General features: G+C 41.4%; 4 protein-coding genes and 2 long non-coding RNA genes across 6 annotated transcripts; 2 read left to right on the forward strand and 4 right to left on the reverse strand.

Annotated features, from left to right (window-relative positions):
* Positions 1-313: 313 nt before the first annotated feature.
* On the reverse strand, positions 314-2397 carry hoxa2b (homeobox A2b). Its single transcript, XM_051407759.1, has 2 exons — positions 1755-2397; positions 314-1248 (listed from the first exon to the last, which is right to left on the reverse strand). Exons 1-2 carry the CDS (start codon positions 2137-2139, stop codon positions 560-562), a joined length of 1074 nt encoding a protein of 357 aa, XP_051263719.1. The 5' UTR covers positions 2140-2397; the 3' UTR covers positions 314-559.
* Positions 2398-3477: 1080 nt separating this feature from the next.
* Positions 3478-6917, forward strand: LOC127367714 (uncharacterized). The gene is made up of 2 exons (XR_007885533.1): positions 3478-3728; positions 4350-6917. It is a non-coding gene; the product is annotated as an uncharacterized LOC127367714 (long non-coding RNA).
* A 1637-nt stretch (positions 6918-8554) lies between these two features.
* Positions 8555-10734, reverse strand: hoxa9b (homeobox A9b). The gene is made up of 2 exons (XM_051407769.1): positions 9321-10734; positions 8555-8833 (listed from the first exon to the last, which is right to left on the reverse strand). Exons 1-2 carry the CDS (start codon positions 9829-9831, stop codon positions 8595-8597), a joined length of 750 nt encoding a protein of 249 aa, XP_051263729.1. The 5' UTR covers positions 9832-10734; the 3' UTR covers positions 8555-8594.
* On the forward strand, positions 9649-11088 carry LOC127367715 (uncharacterized). Its single transcript, XR_007885534.1, has 2 exons — positions 9649-9727; positions 10744-11088. It is a non-coding gene; the product is annotated as an uncharacterized LOC127367715 (long non-coding RNA).
* Positions 11089-11864: 776 nt separating this feature from the next.
* Positions 11865-17225, reverse strand: hoxa10b (homeobox A10b). The gene is made up of 3 exons (XM_051407760.1): positions 16700-17225; positions 13552-14482; positions 11865-12566 (listed from the first exon to the last, which is right to left on the reverse strand). Exons 2-3 carry the CDS (start codon positions 14324-14326, stop codon positions 12292-12294), a joined length of 1050 nt encoding a protein of 349 aa, XP_051263720.1. The 5' UTR covers positions 14327-14482; positions 16700-17225; the 3' UTR covers positions 11865-12291.
* An 814-nt stretch (positions 17226-18039) lies between these two features.
* On the reverse strand, positions 18040-21734 carry hoxa11b (homeobox A11b). Its single transcript, XM_051407768.1, has 2 exons — positions 19710-21734; positions 18040-18735 (listed from the first exon to the last, which is right to left on the reverse strand). Exons 1-2 carry the CDS (start codon positions 20323-20325, stop codon positions 18503-18505), a joined length of 849 nt encoding a protein of 282 aa, XP_051263728.1. The 5' UTR covers positions 20326-21734; the 3' UTR covers positions 18040-18502.
* Between the last annotated feature and the right edge of the window lie 1521 nt (positions 21735-23255).

The raw sequence follows: 23255 nt of genomic DNA on the forward strand, positions 1-23255 counted from the left end.
CTATGTTCACTGCAGCTATTTGTTTTGGGGAAGTTTGAGATTGTAAAATCAATAGTGCCTTTATACTACGAGAACATATTAACTTAATATATAATTTAGAAAATATCCTGTGGCTTTTAAATTATACGGCCTATATTCTTCTTATTTGAATACGGGGTGAATCTGCTCAGCAGTATGAATTATGCATGAACAGAATTCATTTATCTTATGGCCAAGACTATCAAATATATTTTTATGTTTTAACGTATGGGCATGAAATCAATAAGCTCTCCAAACTTTCTTATTGTGAAATAAGACACTATAGCGCCGTTGATTCCAATCAATGTAAAGTTTTATTTCAAGAAAAATATTCTGTTCAGTTATAGTCGAAATCCATATAAAAATAAACTGTGAAATGTCCTCTCGCAGGAATAAACTGCCCATATAGGCTTAATAGTAGCTTTCTTTGTTTTCGCTTTAACTTACCTTATTTGTATTATTAATTCCCACCCCCTGACGTTACAACTGAGTATATAAAATGAACAGTTTCTGAATTCAAATAAAACATTGTTGAGATATCTCAATAGCTCAAGTTCTGCAGGTCGATGGTTGTGAGTGTCTCTGAGAAAAGGTCAAAAGTTTCGGACGATAAAGGCAGGGGACTTTGTGCTGAATCTGACAAACTTGGTGAGAAAGAGGAGGAGGATGAGAAAACGTGGAAATCCTGCAAAGAAACGTCCAGGCTCGTGGAATTATCATTGTCCGGGCCTATTGTTGACACGCAGATAGGAACAGTGGGTGCCGGGTTTGGGAAATGTTTCAGATTTTTCTCATTGCTGTTCAAAGGCGTAACAGTCGGGCTGTGACTCTCCCCATTGTGGCCGTTGTGACAGTGTTGTGAAGTCAAGGTATTTTGGTGGAAATACCTCTCCCTCTCCAGCAGCGTCCCGGCTACGCTGCTGTCCGCCTCCTGCTCAAACTCGTCCTCGGGCCCGTCGTCCAGGCACGCGTATTTCCCCTCACTGTCCCGGTTCTCCTTGCAGTGGGTCTGCCTTTTGTGCTTCATCCTCCTGTTCTGGAACCACACTTTCACCTGTTTCTCCGTTAAATCCAGCAGTGCGGCTATTTCCACTCGCCTCGGTCTGCATAGGTATTTGTTAAAATGAAACTCCTTCTCCAGCTCCAGAAGTTGGGTGTTGGTGTACGCAGTCCTCAACCTCCGGGATGCCCCTCCACCGCCAACACCACCCTCTGGGAACTCTGGTGAACCTAAATAAAATAAACCAAAGATTTTTTTTTAATCACAGAAAAGCTGGCGATAAAAAAAACAGCAAGACAGTGTGTGTGTGTGTGTGTGTGTGTGTGTGTGTGTGTGTGTGTGTGTGTGTGTGGTGGAAAACAAGCTCTATGGGGGGAAACTTGTGGCAAGCAAGCACCAGGAACTGGGAAGATTTATGGGCCACGGGCAGAATATGATGGGTCTGCGTGGACAGGACAGGACGGAGGGTGAAGATTAATGAACATGCCAGCTGCTGGCCCGTGTAAGAATAATCTATCACTCTCCATTACTGTCAAACATTAACACTCTTACACTGCATCACAAGTCAGCGCGTTAGCTACTTGATGAGATTAAGCATGCTTAAATCAAAATCCTATACTGGCTTAAAGGGACGCCCACGTTGCACAAGGCCCGGGATGCAGCTACTTGCAGAGGGGGGAAATCCTCAGACAATGAGGAGCCTTTTACATGGAGGTTATTAATCATCTTGTCTTGCCTTGGGGGGAGAAGTAGAGTGGTGAGGAGTCAGCCGTTGTCGCAGAAGCAGAAGCAGCAGCAGCAGCAACAGCAGTCTGGTGTCTCTTGATGCTTTTCTTTTCCTTCATCCACGGGTACTCCGGGGGTAGGGATGCAGCCTGCAGCGGGCTGCATCCTCTCAGAGCCTGCTTTGAGCGGCTGTGGCGTGGGTGGATGCCCGGGTTCAAGCCGGGGATGGTCTGCTCAAAAGGAGGAGGAATCAGTGTCGAGTGTGAAAGCGCCGAGCTCTTGATTGATGAACTTTGAAATGCATCACCGACAGGGTTAGTGAGAGATGTCAGGCACTCAGCGAGCGACGGCTGGCTGTTGATGAAACCACTTTCTCGCCCAAATTCGTAATTCATCTCCTCCTTCTTTTCTCGAAAACTCGCTGATTTTAAGTTAATTCAGATTTAATTAGCAGTTTATTTTCATAAACTACTAAACTGGATATAGTCGTATGGAGACCTGTGCCATAAACTATTGCTTTCATGAGGACATGGTTGGAATTAGACCGTGCTGCTTGTCACATGATTGCATCTGCCCAATGACAATTTGGGGTTTTTATCAAAAGAAGCCACTGTCCCCTGTGATTGATCGAGAAAGTCGGAGGGGTAACGCCTCATTCCGGGGGTAGGGGTTGCTTTATTTACACATTTTTTTGGGTCAGTTTGTTCACCACTGCGCCCCCCCAAAAAAAAAAAAAAAAAACGCAACCCAACCTAAACGCCGTGCCTCCTTCTTTGCTCGTCCACGCTCGTCTGCCGTGCGGGTAAGCGCGTTTGTGCTGTGGTACGTGTGTTTTGTGTGTGTGTGTGTGTGTGTGTGTGTGTGTGTGTGTGTGTGTGTTTCCTATGTAGTGCGTTTATTTCTAGCGTGGCAATCCACAAATCATTTCACAGTCACATTTGTGTCTCATAACGCAACGACGCCCCAGTCGTTATCAGTGCCAAGGCGTTAATCTTGAGACTCTCTTGAAAGGTTTGCTTGGATAGAAAAGCTGCACCAGACATCCAACAACATGTCCACCCCTCCCCCAGTACACACACACACACACACACACACACACACACACACACACACACACACACACACACACACACACACACACACACACACACCACACACAGGAGAGAGAGAAATTAGTTTTTAATAGATTTCAATATGATTTTTTTTTTTTGCGTTCATCCGATTTTGGAGCAATTTCATCTTTAGTTATATAGACTGCCCAATATATTATGTTATTTTAGGTCATTTTATCATTTAACTATTTATAGGAAATCAACCAAAAGCAACATTTTTTGTCAATGTAAGAAAGCAGCTGGGTTATTTAACGGGCATTTATCTCCATTTTACAGTTCACAGCTCCCTGCCCCACACCCCATTTCATTTATTTTATTTCACCTTTAAGGATAATGTTGACCTAAGCCATCATCCATACACTTCACCATTATTGGTTATAACGGAGCGCAGAGTAGAAATGATTTGCCACTGTAGTGTGAAGCAGAGAAAAGGTGCGGATCTGATGGCTGTTTATTGCCCAGGCTCTAAACAAAGAGCCCTGGTAGCCCGTGTGTGATCAATCTTTCTCGCCAAAAGGTCTGACAGCTCCCTGCCCTAAGAACACATTTAAACCATCTAACACTCCCTTCGATCATATATGGCCAGGAAGAGGACAGCAACTCTCTAGGTAGGCTGTAGGAGAAGTTTTCAATTTAGAAATGTGGGGATTTCTTTAGAAGCACTGGATGAGACGCACGACCATTACGCGCAAAGCTCTTTTGGTCACTCGCTCGATAATAAATCAGAAATCCATCGTAAGACGAAACTGTCGCTTTTTCGTTTTCGAAAAGGATTATACTGGCTCAGAAAAACACAGACGAGAGGAATGGACTTGGTTAATTGTATTGAAACGAACGGAGCAGCTTTTACATAGGACCAATTGTTTGCTGAGGTGAGTGGGTGTTGGCATTCAGCAGAAATCCCATTCAGTCTCATACCTTTCTCTCTGTCAGATACCCCGTGAATAAGTATTTCTCTGGCCTGTTCGTTTTCTAGAATTATTCAGTTTTACTACATTTGCTTGAAATGTTTGACTTTACAGCATAAAACTGTCCATTTTGACAAATAGTTATTTGTGAGCATATACTCTGCATATTAAACAGATCATGTGAACGAACCATATCCTAATTCAGCCTGTAACATGCTACAACTGACTTAGAAAGTAATTCAAGTTACTTTAAATCTCATTGTCAGGTTATTTCTGCAAATAATTATCCAAACCAACCGCAATTATGTAGTCTATGTTCTTATTAGAATCTGCAAATAAATTATAGTTTATATAGACCTTGTCGACCTGGTCACTGAGCGCATAGATTTAAGTCAACACAGGTGTAGAAACAGAACAAAGAGCTTTCTGAAACACACAAAAATAACCACCTCTACAATATTTGGCACAATGGAACATGTTGGACATTTTACATTGAAACTACATTTTTGATTAATGTCTGCTGTTCTTGTTCGGAGCTGTACAGACATAAAGCCACATTTTGCTCCTTGCTTTGAACGAATGCAGACAGGAGAGACGGTGTCTGGATGAGCTGTGAGCAGGAGCGGCACGTTTCCCGTCTGTTCGAGGACAACAAGAGACATCTGGGAAGCAAGCAGGCCAAACCTGCGGCCACTGAAGAATTGTTTAGAAAAAAAAGGAATCAGTTCCTGAGATTGCTTTCCCTGTGTTGTGGAATTATTTTAAATTTTTTTAAGTGTGATGCAAATGTTTAACCAGACAAATAAATAAATAAATAATTGAATAATCACCAAATGATCTGTTTTTGTTTTTCAGTGATTGGAAATGTCTTTAATGTGAAACGTATTTCATTGCAATAACACGTTTATTATATATGTATTACACATTTTGCATCAGCTAGGTCATGCAGTTTCAATTTGTATTTGGTGAAATGATTGAAAGTGTTTATAAACGTGTTTATTGCACGTTGCTTCCGTCGTTAACGTTGCATTATATCATATATCACTGCATATTCTGCCTGTGGGGGGAAAAGAAAAAAAATATATAGTGGTACATTCAAGCCGTGCAGTCCTTCTGGTCTGGAAAAGACATTTGGCTTCGAGCCGTGTGTGTATGTGATTGTGTGTGTGTCCTGGAAACAAAGACAGGCTTTTCACATTATAGTTTTATTTATTGAACCCCCAGGATTCATGAGAAGATTCGACAGCTAAAGGGTCGACATGTGCAGAAATGTCGTGACAACTGCAAAAATAAAATAAAAATATCAGTGATATGGTCATTCTAGGCCCATTTTGTCTCAGAAAAGAAAAAAGAAGACAAAACTATGAAAAACGGGGATCATAGAAAAGGAATAAAAGAACACTACCAGGATAGACAACCCACCTTTTAAGACACAATCTGTCAGTTCTCTTCCTCTCTGATTCAAATGTCCTTGCTCGATGCTGTGTAGGTAAAGGCAACGATGTATATGAGCGAAAGGATTTGAAGCAAATAGTATGCTTTTAAATTGATGTTAAGTTAAAAAAAAGGAAAAAAAAGAAGATAATGCAGGAAAATGAATTGGGGATTGCAAGTGGCTGATGAAAGAGACTCTCTAGAAAGTAAACCATGAAATCTTAATTAATATCAAGTGTTGTTCTCTGCAAAAAAGACTAGCCTATAATAACACACACATATCCCATCCACATCTAAAACAACAGACTATTGGCAGTGAAGATAAGTAGATGAAACAGACTCTAGCTCTAGTGTGTTCATGACTTTACTTCCCTGAACTTCTCCTCCATACTTCATTCATAGCCTCCTCTGTCACCGGTGGTGTCATGAGGTTTGATGTATAGGTGTCATGAGAGGTCACGCCGCATACATCCAGCAACTTTCTGTTTTCCTGCAGCACGGCTCCTCAAATGACTGTTTGCATGGAAGATATCCATCCAAACGTGCATTGGGATCAGACAGGAATGCCTTTTACGCACAACACAGTTCCCTAGCGAGGGGAGAGACTTTACTGCAGGCTTGTGTCAAATATCATGTTTTTGAAAAATGGGAACATCAGTTGTCCGCAATATCTTTACATTTTTCCCCAAAAAAGGTATGAGAGACTTAACGAGCTACATGTGGGTGACCTTTGGGGGTGAGAGTGGTGGAGGCAGAGAGGGTGGGGGATGGGGTGAGGGGGTGTTGAGAGCTAACTAGGAGGTTTGTTGGGGTATCTCTCACTTTTTTAAGACCTCAAGTTCATCGTGCAGTTGGGGTCCAGTAAGGCCCAATCCAGCTCCTGGAAAAAAGGGAAGTGATGACATGCCTCTGAAAATGTGTGTGTGTGTGTGTGTGTGTGTGTGTGTGTGTGTGTGTGTTTGTCACGTGTGTCATGCCACCTCAGTCACGACCTGCAAAACATTTCGTGAATGCATGCCTATATCGCTATTTTGTATCAATTTATTATTGATTATCACAGCTTAGAATATTCCTCTAAACTATTCAAAAGCACTATGCACAGCCATAAACTATTGTGGTTTTGTCTCAGAATCTGTAATAAAAAGTAAAGGAGCCCCTGGCCAAACAGAGTCCCTCTTTAATTAAATAAAGATTTTTAAAGAGCTATTTGTGCCTTAGATGCCGATAAAATGAAACAGAACACGCAGCAGGACTGGATGATTTACGACCAAAACGACACAACTTGTGCAACCCTGGAATACACGGGGAGTGGTCTCGGTGTGCCCTGAACGCATCATCCAGTTTGAATATTGTTCTTCAGATGAGCCGCTGCCTCCACCTGCTGGCGGTGGGAGCTCAGTAGCACTCGGATGAGAACAGAGCACTGACACCATCATCAGGACACATGGTGTTGGTTAATTTAATTCAAAGTTTTGGGCTTTTTCTTTAGTTTAGTGTATTTTTATTTTTAATTGTGTTCATTAAATAAAGTGATTTATCTTGAGGAACTGGTTTCAGCGTGTGAAACATGTTCAGTCAGTGTGTGTGTGTGTGTGTGTGTGTGTGTGTGTGTGTGTGTGTGTGTGTGTGTGTGTGTGTGTGAGTGTGTGAGTGTGTGTGTGTGTGTGTGTGTGTGTGTGTGTGTGTGTGTGTGTGTGTGTGTGTGTGTGTGTGTGTGTACGTGTGGTTGTGTGAGTTGTTCTGAGAGCTCTGCTGCGACAAAACAACAAACGGATGTTTCTGCACCGAGACAGTCTAATTGTTGGTAGATGGTCGTAAAGTAATTGGACGTTTTAAGACAGTCCCATCTGCAGTCCCATACCCTCTCTCTCTCTCTCTCTCTCTCTCTCTCTCTCTCTCTCTCTCTCTCTCTCTCTCTGTGTGTGTGTGTGTGTGTGTGTGTGTGTGTGTGTGTGATTCAGGCCTATCTTGTCTTACAGCAATATCACACATTTGACTGTTTGCCCGAGCCTCATTAGAAATGCTGGTTTACTGCTGTCACAGAGCCTCGACATGCTTTGCTGTTTTCGCACCTTATAAACAGTTCAGGCTGCGATTGTGGTTTATTGCTGGAGGGCATCTAGTCTAGTTTGTGTGTCGTTCAAAGGCCGAAAATGTACAACAAACGAATACATAATACACACGCTGCGATTCAGACAATAATTAAGTGCAAACTAATCTATAAATGCTGAAATGTGTCTCGCTATTGCTTTATTTTGCTCTCACTCTTTGGTGGCTTTGTGTTTATAATTGTTACAACGCTCTCTGTTGCTGCTTTGCAATTCATGCTGCGGACTTTCTTTGTAAAAGCTTTTTAAACGAAGGATTCAGGGATATCCAAAGATAATTCAAGTAGCCTAACTGCGGCCTTTTGTCATCCGTATATTGAATATTTATATAAACAGGATGCCTCGACTCTTGAAAAATCCTAAACGTTGCTATGTTGAATCAGACACATATTACTCTCTCATTTCCACAATAATGTTATTGTAATTTCTAAATATTATTATTAGAAACGTAACGTCGTGCAAGTGGGGTTTGACAAACGCCTTTCTGAGAGAAAAGACTATCTGGAGAGGCCTTGGGACGTTTTTTGCGGCTTATTTGGGTTGTTTGCGCCATAAAGCTCAATGGTTACAAGCAAGAAGACGTAGTAAAAGTTTATTTTCTTCCTGAAATAAAAACACGTTTTTAAGTTCAATTCATTGTCAATGCCAGAGGTAAAAAATACAATTTTGTTGACATAGTTTTGAATTTTTTTTAAGATGAACAGAGCATTAAATTAAGTAAGTGGTAGTAGCTATTTTATTAATTTATAGTATATATTTTGTTAAATGTGTTAAAAATGCGCGGTATGTCTTAATATAAGGCAAAATAATAACAAATTAATAAGACATACATATTTTTGTCATGTGCTATACAAACTACTCTTTATTTTGGATGAAACCAGGAACGACGAGGTATCTGAGTGTGCACAGTGTTTTCACAAATGGATCAAAAACTAACGTTTAAAAACATCTAGATTGCAAAAAACAATAACTTAAACAATGCGAATAGGTAGCTGAAAGACATTCAGGTAGTCAAGGATCATTTCATGCAAATAACAAATGGTATAGTTCACTATTTCTGTGCGCCAAACACAACACATCTAAATTCTGACGAGTCCTCTCAGAAACACCAAACACTGGATATCATAGGGGAAAAAAGACACCCAGCATTGTTTTAACGACACAAACTTTACAACAACATGTGTAACAAGTCAGGAATATTAAGGACAGACTCCCCTCTCCCTCCCTCCCTCCCCCCTCCTCCCCCTCCTCCCCCTCTGGCTCTAACCCACCATCAGTCCAAAACAAGTTAACTGTCTCTCCGCCGGTCTTTGTTTTCTTTCTTCATCTTCATCCTGCGGTTCTGAAACCAGATTTTCACCTGTCTCTCCGTCAAACTCAGGACTCTCGCTACCTCGTATCTACGATCCCGGGGGAGGTACATGTTAAATAGAAACTCCTTTTCCAGTTCGAGGATTTGATGCTTTGTATACGGACAACGCTTTTTTCTGGTGGGCTTTGCGTGAAGCCAGTTGGATGACGGGTTATCTGGAAACAGGGGGTCAAAAACCAGGAGACAGGAGAGTTAATGCTCTCAGAACAGGATTCAAAAACAAGACTGGACTATTGGCTTTACAGTTTGGGGAGGACATGCTACTCCTGGCATGATTAAATGCAAATTTGTTAAGAAATTACTTTGGGTTATTTTCACTGTGCACTGAGCAATTTGAGGACTGAGGATAGCAAATTCCTCACCACATTCCTTTGTAAAGGCTGTATAATTAAAGAGTGAAGTGTGTTAACCACCTTGAAGAATATAAATATTCTCTTTTTTTACAGGTCATCATGCCATTGTGCCATAAAATGAGTTTACACTATATTCTTTTACAACACATTTACGCCCATTTTTATACTAAACCAAGCTGGTGCCATCCAAAAACAATTCCCCCACATCCACAAGCCATTAATGCAATTTTCATCATTTAAATTTGTCCATAAAGTGACAAGAATTGAATGAAAACACTGCATTGCTTACTTGGATCTATCTCCCTCTTTCCCTCTGCTGACGGGCTCTCCTCAGTGGCTTTAGACGTGGATGTGGTTTCACAGGGAATCTCCACAAGGGACGCTTCGTTTCCTATGTCAGACAAAAGAGGTGTGTGCGTCTCCAAAGTTGTACATTCAGCACTCCCAATCAGAGGCTCGGGTTTTATCTCATAATGCATGGCTGTCGATGGTAATCCCGTTAAACACAGGGACGCGGACACCGGATCCAACGCCCAGGAGCGCGTAAACATGCCATCGCTGTCCCCGCTTGTGTAATGGTGATGTATATAAGTCGGTGTGGCTGCGTTTGGAGGGTGGGCCGAGATTGGACTCCATGATCCACCAAAAATAGAAGATTTCGCCTGCAAAGGGCAAGACTCGTGTCCGCCATATTCGGTGAGCATCGCCTGCTCCACCCCTGCAGCTGATGAGTACCTCGGTGCCATATCTTCCTGCTCGGGAAGAACAGGCGACTCGACATAATAACTCGTTCCCAACATCGACTTTGAAAAAAATGCCAAAGCAAAAAAAACAAAAAACAGCGCGTTACAGTCCTGCAATGTTTAGAAAAAATGGTTTCATTGCATATAATGTGCTGCTTTCCTGCACCAGCTATAGGGCTCAATGCGTCCAGCAAGTTGAACCTTGCCCAAGACTGGATAGGGCGCCCCAAACACGTGACCGTGGGACAGAACAATAAATAATAAATCAGCCTGCTGCTCAAGTAAATGGCCACCATTTTCCCTACCATATTTTAATAGCAAATCCCCGCGCCTTTATTGGGAAATATTACGTTTTATAAGCAATAAACATTATGATTTTTGTCAAGAGATCTCATATTGGTGTAATCGAACATAGTGGTGAGGGGAGGGGGAGCTGCGGGAGTATTACTTTAAAGCCTCCATTTGTGAAATCACCAAACAACCTCTTCGCTTAAAAAATTGTATATTCATAAAAACTTAATGGGATGATTTACTCTCCAACATAAAATAATACAAAAAAAATAAATAAATAAATAAAAAACGTATTATAATTGAATGACCTCCATCTATAAATCTCTCACTTTGGAAACGAAAATTCTGTTTCTCGTTAGTGGCTGCATAAAACATTTTCAAGACTTCTTAAATAAGATAAACCAAGCAGAAATGGGTTTAAAGCGTCACTGGAGGTTTCAAAATCAAAACGTAGGCTATTAAAGGGCAGTTTCCAAGATGCACACTGCTATGTCTGCAGGGTTGTGGGTCTACTTTGAAGGCAATCTAAAACGGAAAGTGGGGTGAGGTTATTTGGGTGCTATATAACAGTCTTTTTTATCACGGGCAATTGGGTTGTTTTTCTTTAGGTTACAACCTGGCTGTCTAAGCTAAATATCACCAATAAAGCTAAGCCTTTGTGTCCTTTCTCTGGCACAGGCAGACGCATCCGGAATTTCCTACGGCGAGGCAACTGGCAGACTGCAATGATCATAACCGAGGCCTTGTCTGTCCTTTCCTCCTCTCCTGGACACATACAAGCCCTAATCCTTTCATTCCCCAGCCTGCATCTTTACTTCCTGTTGCTTAGATCACACAGACACTCAAAATCCTTTTTGCAGAGGTTGTCTTAAATTGTAGACATGGTGAAAACTTTACATCTCTTAAAATTAAATCCAGTATACGTCCAGATACATATGTAACATCATTTAGCTTTATAATGAAAAAAACATAAAAATGATGTCAAGAGTTCCGTTTACGCCCAACATTAAACACTTTATTGCACTTTTTGGAATCATATTTTTTATGTGTTTGAAGCAGTCTGCGCCAAATTATTTCTGAATGCGACCAGTAATTAATAGTGATTCACTTTTCATGATGCGACGAGTTTTACTGAGGTAATCAAGGCAGTTTCGTGTTGTGGGAGAAATATTATAGCCCAACAACATGAGACTACCTAAACCACTCAACAGCCCGCTCTCCTCCTCAGGAATATCTCTTATAATGTGTTATCAAGGTGTGGAAATTATATATAAATTCGCAGTATAGCAAGTCTACCTGTAACAATTTTAATAATCTATAAAGGCGCAAAATGACAGTGCTCAGACAGATTTTATTCGTGAACTCACATTGTGCGGCAATTCTCAAACTGTTTTAGTTAGTTCTGTTTAGACATTACAATTAAGCATTTTACCATTAAAATCGTGTTTGTCATTGTTACTGCAGCAAGGAGCCATTTATTCATAATTTAAATAAATTAAATTATAATAATAGGAGGGGGAAAAAAATCACTGTTTCTCCACTCACTGCGTGGTTTACATTTAAGTCTGGTGTCAAGGACAAAAAGCAGCGAAGTGTGCACAGCCGCCAGACATCTATTACAGGCCTAAACTATGAAGAACATCGCCCTCTACTACTGTAACAATATTTACTGTGCCCAAAGCGGACCCAGTCCAGCACACAAAGGCATTAGCACCATGCGCAGTACCTGTGCCAGCTTTAAGATTTAAACACCGTGAAGCTGCTAATCTGTCTTTCTGAATGAAATAAGAAGTCTGCAGTTGCAGGGAAGGTTTTATTAATTTGACCAGCAAAATGTGCAAATATTCAGACCTCTTGGGTTATTTAGCTGTCACATAAAGGCCTACATGTAACTGTAACACAAAGTATCCCAAGGGTTAGTCCAGCATGCAAATTCCAATGGTTCACTCAGGTTGAATATACAATATGTACAAGCCTGAAGCTCTGAAACATTGTGGTCGCATTCTGAACATTTAAAAACACAATGGATCAACGTTACAAATGTAGCCATTTATAAATACATATCCACGACAAAAAATAAAACAGACGTGAAAATAAGGAATAACAACAATCAATAAGTTAGCAGTAGGGTCCTATTTTCCATGGACATTCTCACAGTTGGGTGGGGGGCTCTGCACCAGGCGCCCTTGCCATGGATGGAGGAGGGCGCCAGAGACGCAGACAGTCTCATGAGAAACTGAAGTTGCTGGAGAGCTCTCGGATCCTATTCTCCCGGCTCATTTTTTTCAGTTTCATCCTCCTGTTTTGGAACCAGATTTTGACTTGCCTGTCAGTGAGGTGCACACTGCGGCTGATCTCCAGACGACGCTCTCTAGTCAAGTACATGTTGAAGAGAAACTCCTTCTCCAGCTCCAGAGTCTGGTGCTTGGTGTAGGGGCAGCGCTTCTTTCGGCCACTCTTAGCTGTGAGCCAGTTAGCCGTACTTTCCATTTTTCCATCTCCTACGATGAAAATGAGACAGGACATTAGGCAACAGGTGTGAGAAAAACAAACATCATACCAGGAGGGAAGGCTCATATTTTTGCTAGAATTTATGGAAGAGTAAAATTCAAAAATCCAAAATAAACAAAACCCATTAATACAATTTTATTTTTACTGCAAACTACTGAAGACAGGCTTTGGCATCTAAATTATATTGTTTGAACTGCCTGCTTCACAACCAAATACGCGTATAATGCCTGATTTCTGTCCTCTATTTGAATTTTACTACCTTTTTACGCACAGTCACATATCTATGTGGACATGCCATATAGCTGCAATTCAGCATTTTACCAGAAGCAGCTATTTGCCCCGTTAAGCAGCCTTAACCACAGCAGCCTGGAGCCAACTGCACCTTTATTAAGACATAAAACACAGCCAGCACAGTCTGCTGAAATTATAGGCAAGGCCTGTGTCTTTGATTAACTCCCATCAGAATCCTGCACAGGGCAAATTGAATAGACTGGATTGGTCTTGTGGCTGCATTTAATGAAACAACCCTGACGCCCTGAAAATATTTTAAATAATGTATGTGCTTTTTAATAGTCAAAACTTCATATAATGGTGGCTGTTAAAATAAATCCACGAGGCCTGTTTAAATAGCATTGTAATAAAGCACAACTATAGCAGACTATTTGGGATCTTAAAAAAAAACAGCTAATAAAGCACAATAGCTCTGATCCTCGGCTCTGATTGGTTAAGTCACGTTCAATTTCGCCTCACGACCATAAACCACTAAATACCAGATAAACGCGCACCTGTGAGTGGCTGACTGTTGACCTAAATATTGAAACTCTGGTAAAAAAATCAGCATTCACACCCATGCATTCCTCAAATCATCGGTTAAACGCAATAGAAGCCTAAAAATGATACGTGCATGCCCTTTGTGCCGCCTGCTATTTTTTTGCAGCGTTTTTTTTAGCTGTACAATGTGTGTCGACTCTTCACCTTTGACGGGTTTTTCTGGACACTCCGCACTGCACGTCTCAGCGGGCTCAGGGGAAGATGAGCCTTCCGAGGAGAGGCGGCTGTCCTCCTCCCTGGCCGGGGCGCAGGGCGCGGGGACAGGCGCCTCCTCGTGGCTCTCCCTCCGCTCCGGCTCAGCAGAGGCAGCCTGGGGCTGGGAGGGCTGGCTGTCCAAGCGGGCAGGTCGTTGCAGAGTAAAGTGATTCATGTTTGGCTGGACATCATGGTACAGCCTGGAGGACGTGTATGTCTGAGACAGGCGGAAGTAGCCCGGGACCGGCAAGGTGCTGCCGGTGACCGGGCATGATGCAGTTGAGTAGGAAATGTCATCTACTGTTGCTCCTTTAGGACATTTGTCAGACTCATAAAGGCAATATGCGCTCTCTTCTTTTATACTCGGTGAGAATGAACACGGAGCCATATGCTGGCCGCTGGGCTGATCCACCCGGCAGGATCTCGACGTTTCCAGCCACGTTTCCATCCCTTGAACATACGGAGCAGAAGAAGGGATCACGCTTTGGGTGCTTGGCTCGTTGCGCTTACCGATCCCCGGGAAACACGAGCCACCGGAGAGTCCATATGAATATTCCGAAGCCGGTGGCAAATACACGCCGTTACTTTGATAATATGAACCACTGTCGGTTCTCACGTTGATCAGGGAGTCCACGAAAAATGAATTTCCAGCTTGGTTGTTGGGGCATGTCATCGTTGTGGTATAATTTGACGGAGGATGAAGATAGCCCTTTCTGGCTGACATTTCTTGTGCAAAACATTGCTGAATAATTACTGATACTCACGCTTCTCACTGTAGCCTGCAGCCAATTAAAACACCAGGCGACCACAGACTCCTCCCAGTCCGAGCAGGCAGCTCCACTGTGTCGTATATTTTGTTTTAGGCTAAGTAAAGAGCAAACTGTGGGGGAAAGTGGTGCATCAGAGGGTTTTAGGTAAAATCTTTAAATCTCCTTTGAATCTCACATTCGGAGCCTCGATCACCGCCTATAAGCCTTGAGCTGCCTATGTAAATTTAACAACAACCCCTATTTGACAACTCAGTTGTTGAAAGCTGTCCCTAACAATTATGTACAATGCATAGCTTTATGGCCAGTTTTACAACACTGTTAAAATGAAGGGTTCTAGAGGTGCCTGTGAGAAGCTCAGGGTGCATCAAGAATCCAAAAGGTCCCGTGTGACTCTTTGGTCGAGGGTCTTTTAACCCTTCTTGTGTTGCTTTGGTGATTATTATTGGACTATTTTTAAAATGCCTCATGGGCTGGCCAAACGCAGTGTACACAGTGTTACATTTTGCCACATTGCTGGTTAAACCAGTGCAAAGTCACTGCCTTCAGAGATCTCGAGCTGGGTGAATATTGTGGGTGCAAATGTCATGATTGCGTCCAGACACCTTTTACTGCAAAGGCTTGAGGTGACTCGCAGGCACCCTGCAGTAAGCGCCACAGTTGAACAATGCCCTGGAGCTACATTTGTCTTAATGGTCACCTAACACTGGCAATGGCTGTGTTTAGTTGGTAACTAAATAGATTAGAATTGGCTATTATCTCCTTAAAGAACCACTGGGAATTTGTAAGAGTTTTTCTTCGTATTTACTTACTAGCTATCTAGAAAAGGCACACTTCTTCCAAAGCCTATACACACATAATCCCCATTCTTTTGCATTTAAATTGAATCTTAAATCAGCACCTCCTAATATCCATTCTACCCGCGAACAAAAAGGTCAATGCGCATTTTAAGTTGTAATTTTGTTTTTTAAACATATGAAAGATTATCATTTCTTTCTTTATAGTCTTTGTCCTTTACATGACATTTTGGTCAAGTCAACGCATCTAAGTTGGAGGTCATGGGAAAATACAAACTAGTAACCTTGATTCAGCCAGGAAAAAAAATAAAATATTTTTCTTGCATAGCAGCAACGTTCAAAAGCTCATATACAACTTAATGGGGATACTGTTTAATGATAGACATTTAGTCGTAATTTAGAATAAACAAGACCAATAATCTGATACGGATCATTTTGTAATACAAGTCCGCCGTGCAAGTTATTTTAAAAATGAATATTAGTTGATTCACATAAGACAAAATTAAAGAACAAAAATCTTTAGCCTGAATTGCTACAATATTTAAAATAAAATAAATCCGAATTACATCAACCCATGCCTCCTTTAAAGACCGTCAACAGGGTTAGGAGTTTATAACACAGGCCTACAGATTTAGGTCAGCATAAAAATGTCTCCAAAGGTGGGTTTACCCTGAAATACAACATCGGCCACCTCCATTTTCCTATAAGTCTGGAGCCATAAAGTCTAGAAATGAGAGCTACAGTTTATGTACAGCCATTTTATATGGCGTCAAACCTGCTGCAGTCTAGTCTCAATGAATGATAATAATCATTAACACAATTGGATATTTCCTGTGATGTTTCAGTGTGCGCTGTGGGTGAGCTGTTCTTATATTATTATTCCCATAAAACTTGTTTTTTAATTCATTCAAATAGTTTTTTTAAAGAAATGTTCGAAAACTAATAAAAATCCCATCCTGACTTTTTGTGTCAAAAGGTCTCTCTGTTTGTGTCCGTATGGCAGTGCGCACGCATTATAACACACACATAAGTTGCATCTTAATATCAAAGTGAAGAAATGCTCTATGTGGCAACCCAAGTTCTTATTTTCACTTGTTTACATTGTTCACACAGCGAGTAAACAACATAAATCCAATTTAGTATTTATAAAACAAGGTATAATTTCTGTTTTGAACTGTATGGGGATTATAAAAGTTTGTGAGCCACAAATTGTTTGGAATATAGGCCCTTGGGATGTTAGTGCGCATTAGTCACTGCAGGCCTATTACGTCTGCAAAACTGCAACCTTAGAACCAGCATTAAATTTGATGCTCAAAGAAGCAACCGTCTTTTGTTGCACTATTTTACGTCTGGTAATTTTGCCACTAATGCCTTCATTACATCACAACATCTGCACCTTGGATGAAAAACAGCATCTTAGTGCTTTTTCAGATAGAGATGAACTGGGGTAGAAAAAATAGACCCATGTCCTCAAATTACACCAATACACCTCCTGAAATCATAAAATGTCCATGATAATATTTCTGTGCCTACCTTAACAATGAAATCCTGACGTGGTGACATATTTTAAAGCAGCAGAGCGTTGAGTCAAACTTCTTTTATATCTCAATTCACGGCAATGACATTGATCTGAGGAGCGCCACCCAGTGGGCAAAAGCTGCAGGTCTACGCTGCAACACAACACAAATGTAGAATATTCCTACCACGGTAAGATGCTGAAACAAATGACGCCGGAAAGGTCCGTGGACACAAGCTTTCAATGCTCCCAGCCGTTGTTTTTCAGCCCCTTAGTCACAGTTAATAACCTTGGTCTCAGACGCTTTATTGCACTACACTCCAAATGCTCCAGACGAATCCGCGTTTTATGGCCAAGTTACTGGAGCAACTGGGAGGATGTGCAGCAATCAAAGCGGAATTCCTGGGAGCCTCACAGGATGCACGGTATAAGGAAGGCATCAGGGCCCTTATTAGCTTATGGCCGGCCATTCATGTTGTTTTCAGGGGCCTGCTGGTGGATATAAAGCCACCTGAACCCAATTTTTACCCATCACTTTATGTGCGCGGGTTTCATTCTACCTTCCTTCGCAAGTTAACATAAATCCTCATGACCTATATTCATAGCTGTTTATTTAGTATTAAACAAATGTAGGGTCTTTGGATTAAACCACTCCAGATAATAAATAAATGACCATACATATAGTGATGATTGTAGTGATCTGGAGTTCGTCCACCTTTTTAGTTACCCCAATGTCATCGCCTGATGGACGTTTAGTGGATGAAATTAATATTGTCTTTCAACAACTACTTTGATGAGAGCATAATCACACAAATAGATTCATCTTCTTTGCAAAGAGGCGGCCTGTTACATCTATATGCATTCAAACAAGTGTCAAGATTGTTTCAAGTAAGCCTAACAGGCATGTTAGGTCAAAATCCGCTTTTCCACATCGCCCCAGAAATGAATGAACCCTTTGTAATGGATATCAAATAATAACTGCAGCGGATCCCATTTCCAGCCATGAGGGAATAAAAAACATCAGACCTACATATCATGCATATGATATGATCCACGTGCTGGTATTTAAAACAAAACATAGGATTATGTTTCATTTGGGGGTTTCGCTCTTTTACCAGCGGATTTAACTTCCAGAATAATCCAACATTACGGCCAAGAGCTCAAACAAAGTGCTTGTACTGTGTGTCAGGCGCAGATGTTAAATATCTATCACTGAATATTAGACTTAAAATGCATGAAATGAATGAACTGGAATACGATTATAACTAATTTTCCAACATTCACTAATTCGGGTGCAGTTGATCACCGCCAACAGTGTCAGGCGGAGAGTCTGATAGTAATTCCAAAACACACACAATAGTTTCCAGCCACTGGAGTTGTATTTGTACAATAAACTTATAAGATTAAGAGAAAGAAGAAAACACGAACAGTTGTTTGCTGTCAAGATGTCTGCCCCTAAAAGTTGCGTGTGCGTAAATTCGGGAAAAACAATTAAAAAATTTAAATTCAAAATTAATTATTTTGAAAATTGCAGCACAGTACACGAAACTTTAAAAAAAGGGGGAATTTGTTGTTTGTTGAAGCAGAAATCAGGGCTATAATAATAGATAATAATAATAATAATAATAATAATAATAATAATAATAATAATAATAATAATAATAATAATAGAGCAAACGGTGTTTAATGACAAAATAGTGTATAAATAGTAGAATTCTTTATGAAGTCTGGTACATTAAAAAACTCATCCTCTCCAGATAAGATGTAGTTGTGTTGTCAGAGTACATGGCTGCATGCCAGTGACAGTCTTTGTTCAGTTTTTATAGCAGGGGGTTTGTGGTATAGTACTGTAAACGGTCCCTGTTCAGTTTCTTCTCCTTCATCCTCCTGTTCTGAAACCAGATTTTGACCTGGCGATCTGTCAGATTGAGCATCCGTGAGAGCTGCAGACGTTTCTCTTTGTTGATGTAAACGCTGAAAAAGAACTCCCTTTCCAGTTCCCTGATCTGATACTTTGAGTATGGACATCTCTTCTTGCGCGTCCTCTGGCCACCTGAAAGAGAAATGAATAAAACCAAAAGGTCACCACATAAAATACTATAGACACATTGCAACAACGTGAAATCATTAGTCTATTTCCTGCTTTGGAGCAGCAGTGGTGGTCTAACATGAGTTTTGGAGTTCAAGTGTCTCCTTCCTCTCAGGCCTACAGGACCGAGATTTGTAAACAAAGACTGGACTTGATACTGGGACGTGTTGGGCATGAAGGATTGCGTGTCGGAAGTTGTGAAAACTTATTGAAATCTGTAAAACCATACTGGCTGGTTTTTAAGAGTGAGGGCGAGGGCCTTATCCAAACAGTCATGGGTATCATGTATCTGATATGCTTGTACTGTCCGCTTTTTGATTTCACTGTGCGTAAAGAGCTGTTGTTTTAGTGATAGTGAGACAAATTTCATGGAGAGCGGTTGTTGAATTAAATCCCCGCAAATCCGGTGCATTTGTCAATATTTATGTTTAAATAAGGAGCAGGGTTTAATCCTAAATCTGGTTCAAAGTCAGGTTAAAATGCCCCAGCAGCCCACACAAATCAGCCCACAATAAACCAAATTATAAACTCAAAAACAAACATGTTAAAATATATATTATGAACAAAATAATAATAATCACATAGACACAAAGATGAGCCCTGAAGGGTGTATCTAAAATGTTTATACTTGTTATTTCACTAGTAATTTATGAAAGGCTGTTTACAGGCTAACTATACAAGCAGATTTGAGCACACATATGGAGAGAAAAGTGCAGATCTTGTTGAAATCTTGGAAGACAAGCTTAACGCCAAAGTCTTCACGGCCAATTTCAATCCCAAGCACGTGATCTTGTCGTTTATAACATAGTTTTTTGTTATAGGGTAAATCTGCAGGCCCTCCATAAACCTTACGTGCTTATAAAACAGCATATAAAAAGCTTTAAGAGCAACGCGTTAGATTTTTCTCCTTCTTGCGCCGAGCAGGGGCTGTTACTCACTGCTGCTTTTGCTCTGTTTCTCCTCGCTGTGGCCGGAGGAAGACTTGGGGCTGAAGCTCTCCGCCGTGTCCGAGCCCGGGTGAGCCGGAGGAGCGGGGCTTGTTTTGGCGGCGTGTCTGTCCGTGTCCGCTGTCGGTTGTGCTGTCGGTGTTGTGCTGCTCTCTGCACCCCCGTAGGCGGTGTCGAAGAACTGGTCAAACGCCTGTGGAAGGACGCCGTTCCTGCCAACGCTGCCATAGAAGCCGGGCGTCGGGTTGGAGGAGCCGGAGTGGCTGGCGCTGGAGCTGCCTTTCACCAGGATCTCTGCGCTCCGTGAGGTCGGGCTCGACGTCCAGCCGTCCCGGCTGTGCACTATGTCCTCGGTGTAGCAGTGCGATAGGCTCCCCCTGCTGTGGTGCCATTTACTCGATGTGTCAATTCCATAGTCTCTGAAAGCTACATCTCTCACGGACGGGACTTGTGGCAGGGCTGAGGACTGGTAGGGGTATGTCATGGGGCAAGAGGACTGGCTCTGGGTTAAATAATGAGGGAGACCCGAGAAGTCGGCTCCGGAGACGTAGTAAGTGCAGCTCGGTAAATACATATTAGAGCCAGAGATGCGCTCATCAAAATCCATATTCTGCTGTTGGAAACGTCCTATAATAATCCTCGCATAGTTCCTCCGCAGCGCTGCGCTCCAGTCACTTTGAGGCAGACTGGTGGAGCAGAAATCCTTAGACGTACAAGCTGACGTGGGGATCCATCTCTATCCATTCCTGAGGGCCAAAGCCATGTGACCACTGGCACAAAATGACAGATAGCCTACGCCTCAACGTGTAGGCTATAGGCCTATGAGTCAATGAGTTTATAAAGTAGAGCTTTGGGTGTATGGGAAAGGAAAAATACTGAGAAGGGAATTTTGCATAGACGCAATTTAGGCTATTTTGAAAGAGCTAAATAATTCAAACGGGGTTGTTTTCCACCGTGGAGCCTCTGTAGGGTTGCTTCTATCTGGCTGCAGACAGTCATCGTTAAATTATCACATTACAAGGAAGAACAAAAGACAGAATTGTATCCAATTCCACGCCAAGCTGCTTAACCTGTCTTCTTTTTTTCCTTTTTTTTAGTCTTTAAGTTCGTTTTTAAACCTAACCCTCACCTTAACCCTAACCTTAACCTCTGCAGAGACGCCTGAAACATTTTAAAGATGGAGATCATATTTTTAGACCAAAGGCAACACGATTTAGACTTTGTTATGCACGTAGGGCTTAATCCCTGTGCCGCAAATAACACTTAGGCTAAACAAACCAGAGAACTTGTTGAGTTTGACAGGACAGGTCTTTATTTAAGATACGTTTGGGCCTGTGCCGCACATGTGTCAGTTATTTTGGAAGCTGTATGATGAATTTAATCTATTTTAAATGATTTCCCCAGTGAGCCAGTGGCAGGTATGAATTCGTCGTCCCTCTATGTGAATTTAATATAGCTCCTCTGGCTATATATAGACGAATCTAGTGCACAAGTGGCGAAGTAATGCGAGTCATGCTGCACTGCAAGTCAGGCATCAATCCAGTTTGGCACCCCGGGACAAAAAGACAATAGCCTGTAAAGACAGACTTAGATCTCTCTTGGTTGCTATGTGTTTATTTAGACAAGAGTTTTCATGATCATAAAGGCACACCAGTTCTGCTCTGCTCTGCAGCGGACTTCATTATGCCCAAATGTATGTTTAATTGCATGCTGTTTTGTCAGCTTATGCGCGTAAAAATTGCTATTTAATTATCAAGTTAAAACTCTCAAACTCATGCATATTGTGATTCAAGACTAATCGCATAGAGGATTCGTGTTGAGCAAAAATAAAATGTTAGGATGGAAATTAGAAGCGGGCCAGAAGCAGCCCGACTGAAGTTCACATGAGGGTACACCGGCTGATGTATTCGACGTAAACATACAGATGTTGCTCATGAATAATAAAAGCATTTACCGAAAGGGGCTCCAATATTTGCATCGCCTGTTCTCTCTTTCCCGACGCCCAATATAAACCTTTGGACACGGGCTATTTCCCACAGTCCAATCCATTTTCATTTGTCATCACCGCTGAGTAAGTGGGCACACGTGTCACATATCACTGATCCTGTTATGCAGCCAGTTTTAGAATTTAGTCCAAATTCACTTTTCATACATCAAAGCCTGTGAATTTGTCATGTGCAGGGAAGCATTAGAGACTGTGTAATATTTCATTCCACCCAGGTGGTTTGCAGTTTGACTTCAACGCATTGAGCTTCATTCAGTGGCTGATGTTATCACTGTGTGCAACTGTTCATTCATCTGCCGTTTACAACAGTCCTGCATGATAAATTAGACGATAATTGCCACCTTTATTCTTTTGTATTCTGACGGAGCCTCAGCATTCAGACGGAGGCTGCAGGAGTGGGCCCAGATTGTCACATTAAAACCTCCTTTGCTTCTTCGTCCCACAGCACGGTTCTCAAAAACAGCTTCAACCACAGAGAATATTGGGTTACACGTTCCGAGCCAGTAAATGCGCATTAATCCACTGAAATAAGCGAGGCCGTTTTCATTAAGATTAGACTAGTTTACATGTATGTAAACAAAAAAAGCTGGTAAACCTTGACCTCCAGCCGGTTATCATGATGAGGAAAACAAATGCGCACTTCCATGCAATTTAAATGTCTCTTTTTCCAGATCCTCTTTCGCTTGTTCGAAATTATGAACTTTACTTAACAAATAAAACACGTATTATAATGACAGCTGAAAAGATGGGTTAATACTGTAAGTAAAAAAGGTAAATTAAATCTAACATAACAAAACGTTGATATCTTTGTTTAGACAATCAAATGAAAGTCAAGGCTGGTCGTTTCTGAGTCGCCTTGAAAGGTTCAAATGCAATAAAGTTGGAGGGGGAAATAAAAATAAACATGAGGCCTTAAGTCTGCAGCACAAGCTCTCAGAGGAATACATGTATGAGATTTATTCAGTGTAATAGAAAATACAAAAGCTGAAGGTATAAACATACATTTAAATGTAGCAGTCACTGGTGGAGGTTGGTTAAATTGGATTATGAAAACAAAAGCAGTTTTCTTGGTTTCTCAGAGTTTTCCTTCGACACTTTTGGAGGAATGTGGTTCGGCTTAACTACCTGGAAATCTGTCTGCGCCTCCTGCTTTTTTTCCTGGTTCCTGAGTTCATTTCACAAGGGGGACATTTGCTAATATTTAGTTAAAATGTGCCGTGTGCAGTTTAAAACGTGTACAGTTTTAACTGAATACATAACAGGGTTATTTAAATAAGTATGAGTTCGAACAATAGATGGAAAGTTTGCCTTTTCGTGTTGTATCTCAGCCCATCGGAAACACGCCTAATTTATTTAAATGTATGTAAGCATTATGGTGTAAACTAAAAATGTAGGCTATCAAAACAGATGAATTAAAATTGTCTGCCTATGAATTGAAGGAGTTGTAAATCAATAAAACAGCGACAGCAGGTTTCAGTCCTGTGTTTTGGTGTTGGGGCGATTCTGTGTTTACATTTGGATCACGGATTATG

Source organism: Dicentrarchus labrax, unplaced genomic scaffold (assembly GCF_905237075.1).
Source record: "Dicentrarchus labrax unplaced genomic scaffold, dlabrax2021, whole genome shotgun sequence".
Taxonomy (NCBI): domain Eukaryota; kingdom Metazoa; phylum Chordata; class Actinopteri; family Moronidae; genus Dicentrarchus; species Dicentrarchus labrax.

Excerpts from the sequence above, each read along its gene's own strand:
- hoxa2b (XM_051407759.1), bottom strand. The coding sequence starts at position 2,139 with ATGAATTACGAATTTGGGCGAGAAAGTGGTTTCATCAACAGCCAGCCG. Across the intron at positions 1,249-1,754 it reads ACTCTACTTCTCCCCCCAAG|GTTCACCAGAGTTCCCAGAG; the intron begins GCAAGACAAGAT and ends TATTTTATTTAG.
- hoxa9b (XM_051407769.1), bottom strand. The coding sequence starts at position 9,831 with ATGTTGGGAACGAGTTATTATGTCGAGTCGCCTGTTCTTCCCGAGCAG. Across the intron at positions 8,834-9,320 it reads AAAGAGGGAGATAGATCCAA|ATAACCCGTCATCCAACTGG; the intron begins GTAAGCAATGCA and ends CCCTGTTTCCAG.
- hoxa10b (XM_051407760.1), bottom strand. The coding sequence starts at position 14,326 with ATGTCAGCCAGAAAGGGCTATCTTCATCCTCCGTCAAATTATACCACA. Across the intron at positions 12,567-13,551 it reads TCCAGAAAAACCCGTCAAAG|GAGATGGAAAAATGGAAAGT; the intron begins GTGAAGAGTCGA and ends TTTTCATCGTAG.
- hoxa11b (XM_051407768.1), bottom strand. The coding sequence starts at position 20,325 with ATGGATTTTGATGAGCGCATCTCTGGCTCTAATATGTATTTACCGAGC. Across the intron at positions 18,736-19,709 it reads GAAACAGAGCAAAAGCAGCA|GTGGCCAGAGGACGCGCAAG; the intron begins GTGAGTAACAGC and ends TTTCTCTTTCAG.